The sequence below is a fragment of the Salvelinus sp. IW2-2015 genome, linkage group LG8, assembly GCF_002910315.2.
Source record: "Salvelinus sp. IW2-2015 linkage group LG8, ASM291031v2, whole genome shotgun sequence".
In the NCBI taxonomy this organism is placed as follows: Eukaryota; Metazoa; Chordata; class Actinopteri; order Salmoniformes; family Salmonidae; genus Salvelinus; species Salvelinus sp. IW2-2015.
Window position 1 is genome coordinate 3,923,479 of NC_036848.1, and position 13,472 is coordinate 3,936,950.

Consider the following 13,472-nt stretch of genomic DNA (forward strand, 5'->3'; position numbering starts at 1 on the left):
TTCTACATGTTGTTGATTAACAACTAACGGTGTATCTGGAATTTCCAGTGGCCCTGCAGGTGGGCCACTTTTGAAAATGTATACAATCAACCACCTTCTGAAAGGTGGTGATTGATCTTCAGGCCCAGGGGCTATCATAATAAGTTTATACAACAGAATGGGTTTTGTTGTATATTACTCAGCCAGGTTGTTTCACCACGACTGGCATATCTTAATATCTACAACAGAAAGGGGCTGTTTCAGCCCAGGTGTGGCGGAGTAATAACTTAAACCAGAAGAGTGAAATGGTTTGGATTCAGACTCCCAGGGCCGCACTCTACTGTTACCAACAAGCAGAGGAGAGAAATTAGCTGACTCTTACGCCCCTAGAGAATGCTTAGGCATTAATGATTACCAACGAGAAAGGAGTTGATTCTACAGCCAGGACCCTGGCTCGAGTAATCTCATGTATGTTAAACGAAACGGTTGTTTGATTTCAAGCCCAGGTGCAGTAAAATAACATTGTACCAACAAGAAGGTTCGTTGATTTCAAAGGTCGATTTAAATTTTCAACACCCTACATGCCGCCTGGGCCGCCATGACTAATCAACTACCCATGCTCTTGTGTTTGGAAACTAAATTACAACTGCACAGCCCAGGGGATGCAATAGTCAACAATTCGACTTTCTTTTAACATTAATGTAGCCCCTAGGGCACCGGCGAAATCAACCGCCCCCTTTTCCTGGTATAGGGGCGAGTAATTAATTACATATACAGACCATAGTTCCCGATCCTCTGCAGCCCCAGCGCAGATAATTGTCATGACAACGAAAAGACGCTGATCGGCTTTTCAGGCCCTTCGAAATCAAGAGCGTACCTCTCTCCGATCTGTAACATTTACTGCCCTAGTAAGTTACAAACAGCACAGGTGAGGATGGAATTTTGCGCCTGGAAGGTCAATCCGTCCTTACATTTGAGATGTTTACACAAGGAGTTTGATTATACTTTCAAGCTCTTCACTGCCAGGCGGTGCCGGCTCGTGATCGAATTACCCTGCAAACAAAAGGGGAGCTTTCAGACTCCCGCGTTGCAGTCATTAAGTGTTGATACAATCTAACTCGCAGCTGCAAAGGCTGGGTGTTGAATCGATTACATCACCACTCATTTCTGTCATAGGGTTGACCAATACTCCCCTGGGCCTGGACAGATCAACACCATTTCGGTAGAGTGTAACATATTACGGCCGCTGGTGACACTGCGAAAGTCAACAACTTTCATTGTATGGGGTAACTTTACAAAGACGACTTGTCGCCCATGGGTCCTTTATAAATCCAAGCCTCCATTAGGTCATGGGCAGGATAATGTTCAACAGAGAAAGGTGGAATTTGATTTAACATTTCAGCCCAGGCACAGTCATGAGTTACAACAGACCCCAGCGGGTTGATTTCAAGCCCAGATCGAGCGGCCCACACTTAAAATCAACTTTAATTTCTGTGATGTAACATTACTGCCCCTGGGCTTGAAATCAACACCATTTTGTTGAACGATCTCACTCCCTGGGCTGAAATCAACCCCTTTCTGGTGTAGCACATTCTAGACACCTGGCTGAAATCAAACACTCTTCATGTTGTAACATTAATGCCCATGGGCTGAAAATCAGATACCCTTTCTGTCTGTAACAAATTTAATCTGCCCCTGGCTGAAATCAACACCATTTCTAATGTTGTAACCGTAACTACATTACATGCCGCATGGCTGAAATCCAACACGCATGTATCTGTGTGTAACATTACTGCCCCTGGGACTGAAAATAACTGCTTGCTTTACATTGTTTAGCCAAGGTTGGTAAGGCAGTAATAAGCTTGCCCCTGGGCTGAATTACAAACTCCCTTTATCGTTACAACAGAAAGGTGTGTAACATTTACTGCCCCTGGAGGCTGAAAGTCAACCGTTTATATCAGGCCTTCTGTGGGCGTAACAGTCATTACTTGACCACGTTACAACCAGAAAGGTTAGTTTGATATTCGCCCCAGGCCAGTAATGTCTACTAGCAGAAAGTGTTCAGTATGTTCGAGGAGCCCAAAATCAACGATAATTTCTGTGGAGCAGTAATTGTACAACATGAAAGAGAAGCTTATGATTGGACTTCTAGCCCTAGTGGGCAGAGTAATGTTACAACAGCAAGGTGTTGATTTATAGCCAGGGCTCAGGTAACAATGTTTTTAAACACGAAAGGATCGTTCGATTTCAGCCAACGAGATTGGCGTCAAGATCGTTCTATCCATCATGAAGTGGGCGCGTGAAGTGATCACCCAGGCAGAGCTCTAGACAAGAATTGTGTACAAGTATCACATGAATATGTCATCCTAGTCCCCCCGTGGCCGAAATGAGGAGCCACACCCTGGCGTTAGCAAAAGCCATGGCGACTACCCAACTGAGCCACGAATAGGAAATCAAGTCGCTTTCGTGTCAAGTCTGTTCCAGCAATATCGCCCCCTGAGGCTGTAAATCGTCCTAACTCCTATTGTAGAATTTTGTTAACACAAATCATACGCACCATGGGGTGAAATCAAACACGCTTTCAAGTGTTTGATTCCGGCTGTAAGTGAATTAAGGTGCCCGGGCTGACGTCAACGCTGCTTCTTTCGTGTGAACAGTTCGCGTGATAGCATCTCACATGACGCCCCTGGCGCTGGAAGGAGAATCATGACACCTTTCTGTGGGTGTACGGCCATGTCCATTCTACTCGCCACCGGGGCTGAACAATCAACACCTTTTCTGTCTGTAACATTACTGCCCCTGTCTTAAATCAAACTCCTTTCGGGTATGTACTACCTGACCCCTGCGCTGAAACTCAACAACCTTTCTGTTTGATAACCAATTACTCCCTGAGGCTGAACGATCAGACACCTTTGACTGTTGGAACACTTACCTTGCCCCTGCGCTGAAATCACAACCATTTTCGGTTGTAAAATCTTAATCGCCTGGGCTTGAAATCAACCCCTTCTGTTGTACACATACAAACTTCTACTGCCCTGGGCTGAAATCAACCCTTCTGATTGTACACATATTAAGCACTGGAGCACTGGCTGAAATAACTCCTTTCTGTTTGTAACATTATCTGCGAAGCTCGTCATGGGCTCGATAATGCAGAACTCTTTTCTGTTGTGGAGACTTTACTCGCACTCCTGGCTTGAAATCAACACTCTTCTGTTGTAATTACTGCGCCCATGGGCTGAAATTGCGAGACGGTCACTTTCTGTTGTAACATTACTTGCCCTGGGCTGAAATCAACTCCTTTCTGTTGTAACATTACTGCCCTGGGCTGAAATCAACTCCTTTCTGTTGTAACATTACTGCCCCTGGGCTGAAATCAACCCTTTTGTTGTAACATTACTGCCCTGGGCTGAAATCAAACTTTCTGTTGTAACATTACTGCCCTGGGCTGAAATCAACATTTCTGTTGTAACATTACTGCCCCTGGGCTGAAATCAACACCTTTCTGTTGTACATTACTTGCCCCTGGGCTGAAAATCAAACCCTTTCTGTTGTAAATTACTGCCCCTGGGCCTGAAATCATCGGCGTCTGTCTGTAAACAATTACTGCCCCTGGGCATGAAGATAGCACCCGTGAGTTTCTGGTTGTAACATTACTGCCCTGGGCTGGAATCAACCCTTTCTGTTGTAACATTATGCCCCTGGGCTGAAATCAACCCTTTCTGTTGTAACATTACTGCCCTGGGCTGAAATCAACCCTTCTGTTTGTAACATTACTGCCCCTGGCTGAAATCAACCCCTTTCTGTTGTAACATTACTGCCCCTGGGCTGAAATCAACACCTTTCTGTTGTAACATTACTGCCCTGGGCTGAAATCAACACCTTTCTGTTGTAACATTACTGCCCCTGGGCTGAAATCAACCCCTTTTGTTGTAACTTACTGCCCTGGGCTGAAATCTAACTCCAATTTCTGTTGAACAGTTACCATGCCCCTGGGCTGAAATCAACTCCTTTCTGTTGAAACATTACTGCCCTGGGCTGGAATCAACCACCTTTCTGTTGTAACATACTGCCCCGGGCTGAATCAAACCCTTTCTGTTGTAACATTACTGCCCCCTGGCTGAAATCAACCTTCTGTTGTAACATTACTGCCCCTGGGCTGAAATCAAACCCTTTCTGTTGTAACATTACTGCCCCTGGCTGAAATCAAACCTTTCTGTTGTAACATTATGCCCTGGGCTGAATCAACCCTTTCTGTTGAACATTACTGCCCTGGGCTGAAATCAAACCCTTTCTGTTGTAACATTACTGCCCTGGGCTGAAATCAACCTATTTCTGTTGTAAAATTACTGCCCTGGGCTGAAATCAACAATTGTTTCTGTGTGTAACAAATACATTTACATTTAAAGTCATTTAGCAGACGCTCTTCCAGAGCGACTTACAAATTGGAACGAGTTCATACAATTCATCCTGGCCCCCCGGTGGAATGAACCCACAACCCTGGCTTGCAAAGCGCATGCTCCTACAACTGAGCCACACACGGGAAATCAACGGCGCTTTCTGTTGTAACATCTTGACGCCTGGGCTGAATAAACCCTTTTTTGTAACAATATAACTTGGCCTGGGCTGAATCACACCTTTTCTGTTGTTAATTAAGCTGCCCTGGGCCTGAAATCAACCCTTTCTGTGCTAACATTACTGCCCTGGGCTGAACAACTAAACCCTTTCCGTCTGTAACCATTACCATGCCCTGGGCTGAAAATCAACACCCTATTCTGCTTGTAACAATTAACTGCCCCATGGGCGTGAATCAACATCCTTTCTGGTTTGTACAATTCTGCCCCTGAGAGCTGAAATTCACACCTTCTCTTCCTGTACAATTATGCCCCTGGGCTGAAATCAACTCCATATCTCTGTTCTGTACATTACTGCCCCTGGGCTGCAACTCAACACTATCCTTTCTGTTGCTGTAAATTAACTGCCCCTGGGGACTGAAATCAATCCTTTCTGTTGGGAACAATTACTGCCCTGGGTGAAATTACCGACTTTCTTGTGTAACTTACTCGCCCTTGGGCATCGAAATCAACTCCTTTCTGTTGTAACATTACTGCCCCTGGGCTGAAATACAACCCTTTCTGTTGTAACATTACTGCCCCTGGCTGAAATCAACCCTTTCTGTTGTAACATTACTGCCCCTGGGCTGAATCAACCCTTTCTGTTGTAACATTACTGCCCCTGGGCTGAAATCAACACCCTTTCTGTTGTAACATTACTGCCCCTGGGCTGAAATCAACCCCTTTCTGTTGTAACATTACTTGCCCCTGGCTGAAATCAACACCTTTACCTGTATACTGTAATTACTTGCCCCTGGGCTGAACTCAAACCTCCTATTCGTTGATTTCAGCCCAGGGGCAGTAATGTTACAACAGAAAGGTGTTGATTTCAGCCCAGGGGCAGTAATGTTACAACAGAAAGCAATGTTAAAAAACCCTTTAACTGCATCTTTTGTTCAGTTTACTGATCCTAATCAAAAGCCTGGGGGAAACCTTCGTTACAGTGTTACCTCCTCTCCTTCTGCCGGTTCGTTGGCAGCCTCAGTTTCTTCTTTATTCTCAGTTCCTTCTGGGTCAACCTTACTGTGGGAGAGAGAAACAGACACAACTTGCTGACAACTGAGTAAATAAAAATCCCAAACGGTACAAGAGGCACACATGGAAAAGAGAACAGAAGGAAAATCATGACCCCACACAGCCTTCTCACTAGAATCAAAATTGTGTTAGTGTCAACCTACTTTTAACCTTTTAAGATTTCACTCTAATGACAAAGGGGAACAAGAGGAGAACAATTCCCTACCTTGTGGTTATTTTGAGGTAAACACCAAGGGACTAACCCCAAGTGACTACCGGTACCCTGCCTTACACAGACTTTCTCAGCGAACACATACTACCCCTGTGAAAGCACACAATGACCGGAACAAACGAGCCTTGAGAGGGGAGACATCGTGGTCTACTCAGTGCTATGGGATTAGACTAGGCCGCCTCTACATATCACATGACTGTTGGGTCAACAGTGTGGTGAAATGGCTGTATCTTGAAGTCAAGAGGACTGTGGAAATGTGGGAGGAAAAAGGCGTGTGAGCATCTCCTCTGAAGACAGGTAAAGAGCAGACCAAATGGTAGTGAGCCTAGAACTGGCCTTCATGCCTAGACAGGAAAATATTTCAGAAAATGCTACCAGCCCAAGTCACCACATCCTTGAGCATGTCATTTTTGGATGTCTAAACTTCTTGGATGTCTAAACTACAACTCAATTCCATACTCCTACATTGCCAGCAGACAAATACAAACCTACAAAGGTGAAGGAATTTACCTAGAGAATACCCACTTGATGTTTTCCCACATGCTATTAACTTTGGTTTTTATCTTATAGGAGATGCTGAGAGGTAGAAGAGAAGAACGGGACAGAATGGAGGAAAATAATTATGAAATGGAGAACACAATAGCAAGCAGTGAAAAAGCAAGAAAACAAATAAACATGTATAATAAGGGGTGTGTGGGATGTGGGTGTGACTCACGTATCCTTGCGGATCCGGAGGTGCTCGAAGGCCAGCAGGCCACGGGAGTTAAGTGACAGAAGAACCTCCCGCCCCTCCATGATGTCCAATCGGAACGGCTTAGCGCTGACGATCAGCCGCTGAGAGTCTGCCCCCAAAGACAGAACCACCCCGTTCTCATCCCGAGACAGGAGAGACAAGCTGAGGAAGGAGAGGGAGAACGAGATGTGTGAAATAGGTAAATTGATGGAAGAAACAGACAACACCCAACAAATAAATTATTCTGTGCCATCTCGTCTCCACTGTCCATTCACACAGATGTATTCTCTCTTGGTGCTGGAGGTTATAACATTATCAACCGATATACACCACTTGCTGAGAGCGAGGCAATTTATCTACTGCATGCCCTCAGGTAGTGGTTTCCTGCTTCCTCCACTAACTACATTATCTTTTAACTCCATTGCTGGGCTCTGTMCTAACTAATTCTTTAATTATCCCCATCCACATGGCTCAATGTCACCCATCCACTACTCCAGATGGCTCCCTATGAGACTTACGGCTCTGTGGGAGGGTCATTGATGAGCACATCGGGGACCTCAAAACGAGGCTTCAGTGGCTTTAATTCATTTATCTTCACCCTGGTCATGTTGCCCTGGAGACGATAGAGCTCAAGCAGCAGACGCACCTGAAGGACCAGGGGAGAGGTGGGGGGGGGTGTTAAAAAAGACGAGACCAGGACCCAAAGGGGTTTCAGCACACCTGTTAATACATGTATGGATGGATGTACAATAACATATTACATCATCTGTGAATTAAAGTCTGTGTGTGTGTCTAACAAACCTTGTTGTTGTCATTGATGAGCTGCAGTGTGAGTTTGGTGTTGGTGAGCTCCAGGGTCTCCAGCAGGGCTCTGTATGGGGACTGGCCAGGCTTCAATGCTCGCTGACGCCTGAGTGCACAAACACACAGAGTTAAAACATGTTTATTAGGGTTTGTGTTGTGTGAATGTAGAAGTACATATTGTGAACACTGGACCATAAGTGTGGAAGAGAATGGGGGTAGACTTGTTGAGGACTTACACGGTACCATCAGTTACTTAGACTGACAGTCTACTCTCATTGACTGTGTACAATCTCTATGAAGGTGCTAAGTGGTGTAGCTGCGTATCATCTAGAACTCACTTGCAGAACGCACTCTGGTCACAGGTTTTGAAGTTCCCCCGGTCCACTGCCCAGGTCCCACTGAGGCAGACAGCCAGCCACAACACTAACAGAGGCCCCATCTTGAGAGGGCTGATGAGAGAAACAGAAAATTGGAAGTAAATGTTATGTGGAGAAATACTACATACATTCAGCTCTGTAATATTACAGTGATAGATAACGCTGACAACAAGTCAAACATTTTCCAACTGAGATCCTGGAGTACTCCCAACAGCACATGTCTGTTGTGCTCCAAGACAAGCAGACCTGATTCTACTGGTCAACTGGTGCACCCGATTAGACTACAATCACATTAAAAGGAGGAAATCATCATAGCAATCACACCCTTCACAACATGAATGCTGTACCCCACATGTGAGGTACGCGTTACCTTTGAAGTGATTCAGACAAGTTGAATCAAGTGTTTTTGTCTGGGGATACAACAAAAATATATGCTGTACTCAAGGACCCGAAGTTGCTGCTTCCGGGTATCATATCCTGTTGTTGATTAACCTCGTCTAACTGTTTGATGAATCACTAACGTTATAGCTAGTTAGCTATATATGTTAATTAGCTAGTATGCATGGGTTATAGAAAGGCCATCTTTGGCAAACTATTATCTGGCTCCTTGTCATTTGCGCTCGCTGCGTCCTAAAATGCTGGAAGAGCTATTCAGCTGGCTAGCTAACGTTAACTGYTAACGTCGATTTGGTCCTGTCAAATCTGGCTAGTTAGCCAACACCGGTTGCTAGCTACCTACATCCCCGTTGTAATACAAGATGTAGGACACACAAGACAGAGATACGCACATATGATATTTCACCGATCGAAATAGTTACCAATGTATGTCCATCATTATCTAGCTAGATAGATCATCATCCTGAAAGGTTAACGTTAGCTGCTTATAGAGCGCTGTCAGGCCGCTATTTCAATTAAAGGCTCGAGCTTCTTGATATGACTGCTGCTAGCTAGAGACAGTAAAAATATAACTCGACCTGTCGACTCTTGGATATAGCAAGCGAATCACTGTGCATGCGAAATATTTTTCGAAACCACTAGTTAAATGTATAATTTAACCGCCGAAATGCTTTGTCTTACCTTACTACGAAGGCGGCCATCTTGGTTTAGTTTCAACCTTGGCCCACCCCCGTTTCACTCAAACTAACAAATATCGTGGAGTAACAATATTTTTTTGTAGTCTTTAAATATGTAGGACGAAATTCGATATTGGTGGATTATTTTCAGTATTTATTGATTATATATTCAATTTTCATCGGCAATTAGATTCGAAACTGTTATTTTGTATTTATGAGTCTTCCGGAATTATTCACCCTGTTTATCCCCTCCTTGTATTTCTTTATCCTCTCAGACAAGGACACGTCAGCTTGAGGTGGTCAGTTCTGGAGCAATTCTCTGTGATTATTTTGTACTATGGTTGCACTACACTTGCTTATTTTTCCTTCAGGCTCTACCAATATAAAACTACATTGTGAACATTTGCACAGAGCATATAGAAGTCAGAGACAATGATCTTTCACAGATATGTATGGCTCTGTTTAGAATGGCATGCACATTTGGAGTCAATTCAGATTAAAATCCAATTAATGAATTGAAAATTGCCCATTAAGTGTCAAAGGTGTAGTGTTGATAGAATTCCCCTCTAGGTTGACAAAATAACAGTCAGCTTTGCTGCACTCTTGCACATTTATTAGGAGATCTGGTTCAAACATAAATTGTGCTGCATGTAAAGACATTTAAGGAATATTTGTGTGATTCATCATATACCCGCAGGCTGTTGATGTAAAATGATTACATTATCATTGATGTAGCTTCTCATTACAAAGTTGTACTTCTGTTTCAATTCGTGAAAAAATAAGTTTAATTGAAATTTAGAACTGCTGTAACTCGAAATGTAGACAGTCAAGTTCAAAGGCCAGATATTTGAAACAACAAAATTATGATCACTCCTTTTTCTGCTATTTTATTTATGGTATACTACATGTTTTTATCCCCCTACAGTAACAGCTACATACAAAATTCTACTTAATCTATAAAATGATACAAAACAGGAGAAAGATAAACAGTAGATATAACATGCTCAACTATGCTTCAGAGCGCATACAGATCTAGATTCAAGTTAGAGCAACAAACAAGAAAACAGCAAAGCAACATCACCAACCACCCCTATCCTCATCTTTCACAAACAATCCCAACCGTCCCACTTCTTGCACCTTTTCTCTGCATCCCTCTATCAGTTCTCTCCTTCTCTTGTTCAGAGCTGGAAACGCCAGCATAGATGCCCCAGCCGGTCAATGTTCTTATGCAGGACACTGTGAATGGGTGCTACGTATCTCGCCACGTCTCCGTCCCGCGAGAAATCCCGGCAGAACAGGCCCTTCTCGGCACTGAAGACAAACTTCTGTGGCATGGGGCCGTTACCTCTTACATATTCCCACACAGCCAGGAGGAGAAGCCTCACTTCGAACGGCGTCAGGTAGGGGAAAGCCTCGTGGACGTTGCCCAGCACAGGGGGCAGCAGCTGGCCCTCACCCATACAGGACACCAGCATGCAGGAGGCCTGGAGGTGCCACGGGGAGTCCATCGCCAAAGCCTCCCTCGAAGCCTCCCAGTGGGCTAGCAGAGTGGCCAGCAGGCCCCGGAGCACCGCAGAACAGTAACAGAGAGCAGGACGCCCGGCAGCCACAACATGGAGTAAAGGGAAGAGGACAGGGTGGGCCTCGAAGCAGCGGCGGATGTGTATGTCACGTTCTACAGTTGTGCGTGCATGTTCCTCTGGCGGCCATGACAGTTCCCCGTTGGCCACATCGGGGCAGATATACTCCACCAGCGTCACTGCCATCATTTTGGCTGCCTCAGCGTTGATGGGCGGCGGCTCGTCTGGAACGGAGGGCTGGTGTCGGGTGCCTCCACCGTTGCTGCCATTCCCGGATGGTGCACTGCAGCACTGGACGGTGACAGCCAGCAGAGTCTGGACATTCTGTATGACACTGGCGGCGTCGGGGTGAGGCGTAGCACTGCGCTGCTTCAGACCCTTCCCTATCACCCCAGCATGGAACACAGACCACACACTGCCAGAGAAGTTGACCGTGGTGCCGAACCTGCAGTTGATGTCCAGCAGGGAGCCCACCCGGTCAGGGGCCAGGGACGGCGAGATGGGGGTGTCCCCTCCAATGTCCTCACTCTGCCCTCCGAACAGGTCAGCGTTTCCTTTATGTAGAGCTCCCTCCACCAGATGCTGCAGGACACATTTGAGGGTTAGAGGGGAGTAACCTACCAGACGGGACAGGAGGAGCACCGAACAGTTCACCGCCTCTCCTCCCTGGCCTTCGTCTCTCCCCTTCCCTGTCTCTCCTCTCCTCCGCAGCGCCAGAAAGAAGTGTGTGACAGCAGCCCGACAAACAAGCAACAGGTGGGAAGGCAGGGCAGCACGGGGGAGGGGGCTGCGGGACAGGAGCCGCACGGCAGCGTGGGATACCGCCGGGTCACCGTGGAGGAGCAGAGGACAGAAGTCATGGAGGTGTCCTGAGACCGCTGCTCCAACCTGCACTGCCATGGAGGACTGAGGACTAGCACCTCCTCCTCCCATGCCTCCTCCTGGACCCCTCCTCTCCTCCTCCTGTACACTCTGCATGGCAGAGCCCAGGTTGAGAAGGAGCTGGCAGAGCTGCCTGGGTCCCAGGGTGTGTGTATGGATCTGGGCCACGCAGCGGGTCACTGCGGCAGGGATGAGGCCCGGCAGGCAGGCGGACAGTGGGGTGTGGAGCTGCCAGGCCAGGGCCAGCTGGTCTGGGTTCCGGGCCAGGGTGAGCAGCTGACAGAGGGCCTCCGTGGCCACGCTAGGGCCCCCGTATACAGACAGCAGACACAGCAGACACAGCAGCTGGTGCAGCCAGAGATGACGCTTCCTCTCCAGTCTCAGCATCTCAGCACAGAGCTCTCCCACGTGGGACTGCAGCTCCTCCAGGAAGGGGACCACACGGGGCGCCTGGGAGGAGGGAGAGTGGGGGCGGCTGTAGTAGCCGTCGTCCCCCTCTGAGCGGGTGTAGACCAGCTTGTGGAGGTGCAGCAGGAGCATCTGGAGGAGGAGGTCGCAGGCCTCCCGGACCCCCTCGTGAGGGGAAGACGTGGGGCCGGAGATGATGACAGAGGCGGGGGTGGCCGTGTCAGCTAGGAAGCGGAGGATGCGTGCCCCTCCAGCAGGGCTCTGGGCGATGAGGTGGACAGCCAGCCCCAGCATGTTGTCAAGCTCGTCCCTGGGAAGGCCCTGTAGAACAGCCTGGAGCTGGAGCAAGACTGGAGGCCGTAGAGACTCCACCAGCTCTGTAGATACGGCACCCAGAAGAGAAGGAGACAGCGCCGCCAGCTGGAGAAGGAAGGGCACTGTGGCTCTGCGGAGCTGGGCTGAGTGCTCCAAGGAGGTGGACCCAGAGCTGGGGGGTATAGTCGGGGGACTGAGGCTCTCCTGGAACATCCTCAGCAGCTCCCGCCGGATGCTGTCAGAGTGCCGCGCCGCCAGGTGGCCCAGGATCCCTACCACAGAGCCGATCTTAGGCACTCGGCTGCTCTTGTCTCCCTGACACTTGTCAGCCGTCCCGTGGGAGCAGAAGTCTTTAAGGCCACAGGCCAGGACACGGCTGATGATGGTGCCCGGGAAGGAGGATCCAATGTGGGCCACCACCCAGTCGAAGTGGGGGGAGTGCTGCACGGAGGTGTCCAGGAGAGCATCCACACATTGGTCAGGACACCAGGCTATCATGGCCGCCAGGCACTGGGTATAGGCCTCCATGAGGGAGCGTGTAGCCGCACAGGACATCCACAGCTGCAGCAGCTCGTTGAGGCTGGAGGAGTGGGGAGCTGCCCTGCGGCCAGCATGCTTGGAGCTCAGCTGCCCCAGCAGGTCTACAGCCCAGGTTGAGACAAGGGGAGCCCAGGCTCGGGGGTTGAGCTTAATGAACTCCGCCAGGACGCCATGGACCTCCGTGATGACATCCTCCAGATTGGAGTCCCCGTCGCCATCGCCGTTCGTCTCTAGATTGTGAAGAAAGGCTGAGACGTGCTCGTTGTACACACCCCTTAGGTGCTCGAGGACCGCCCCGCGACAGGCAGGCACAGACCGTAGTAGACGCACGGCACAGCGGGCATGCTCGCGGACGCTGAGTTTACGACCCTGGGTCTGGTCCACGCCACTGATGAAGGATTTTATCTCCTGGGACAGTTCCTGGGGGCTACACACACGACAAAAGTTACGTTTCTGTCTAAAAACAATTGGTATCAATTGTATTTTCTCTGACTATAATATTTCATAAATATGCTTGAAAAATGCTGACCACTGCATCTAACCATAGCACAATAACAGCCTTAGAACTTGTTGGTACAGTAGGGAAGCAGCCACATAGCTACAACTACTGGCTAGCTAGCTAGCATGCTAGCTATGCTAAGCAACTCACCTAAATGCATTCTGCGGTGTGTGAGTGAGAGAGGTCTGCATGGTGATAGTCAGGGAAGTCCCGTCAAACACGGCACACATCGTTCAACTTCCCAAACTGAAAATAGAACATGAAGAACTCTCCCCTTATATCATCATATTTGACGTGTAGAGTTGATTATTCGTAGCTTGTTACAAGTGCGCTCCAAAACCGGAAGTCTTTATTTTCTTATTCTATCGTTGTCTTTCGAGGGGTAATTTATTGCCATCTACTGGCCTGACACTGTACTTGGAAACT

The 13,472-nt window shown here is 47.9% G+C and overlaps 2 protein-coding genes across 2 annotated transcripts in view; both read right to left on the bottom strand.

Moving 5' to 3' along the window:
- Positions 1 to 8,925, bottom strand: part of LOC111967266 (neutral alpha-glucosidase AB) — a 20,988-nt gene extending 12,063 nt beyond the window's left edge. The window contains exons 1-6 of the mRNA XM_023992159.2: positions 8,827 to 8,925; positions 7,711 to 7,821; positions 7,370 to 7,478; positions 7,087 to 7,214; positions 6,551 to 6,730; positions 5,540 to 5,612 (exon numbers count right to left, since the gene is read on the bottom strand). Coding sequence (XP_023847927.1) covers positions 5,540 to 5,612; positions 6,551 to 6,730; positions 7,087 to 7,214; positions 7,370 to 7,478; positions 7,711 to 7,821; positions 8,827 to 8,846 — 621 coding nt within the window. The 5' untranslated portion in view covers positions 8,847 to 8,925. The remainder of the gene's footprint in view (positions 1 to 5,539; positions 5,613 to 6,550; positions 6,731 to 7,086; positions 7,215 to 7,369; positions 7,479 to 7,710; positions 7,822 to 8,826) is intronic.
- A 768-nt stretch (positions 8,926 to 9,693) lies between these two features.
- On the bottom strand, positions 9,694 to 13,394 carry LOC111967265 (integrator complex subunit 5). The gene is made up of 2 exons (XM_023992158.2): positions 13,197 to 13,394; positions 9,694 to 12,974 (listed from the first exon to the last, which is right to left on the bottom strand). Exons 1-2 carry the CDS (start codon positions 13,274 to 13,276, stop codon positions 10,001 to 10,003), a joined length of 3,054 nt encoding a protein of 1,017 aa, XP_023847926.1. The 5' UTR covers positions 13,277 to 13,394; the 3' UTR covers positions 9,694 to 10,000.
- Positions 13,395 to 13,472: the final 78 nt, after the last annotated feature.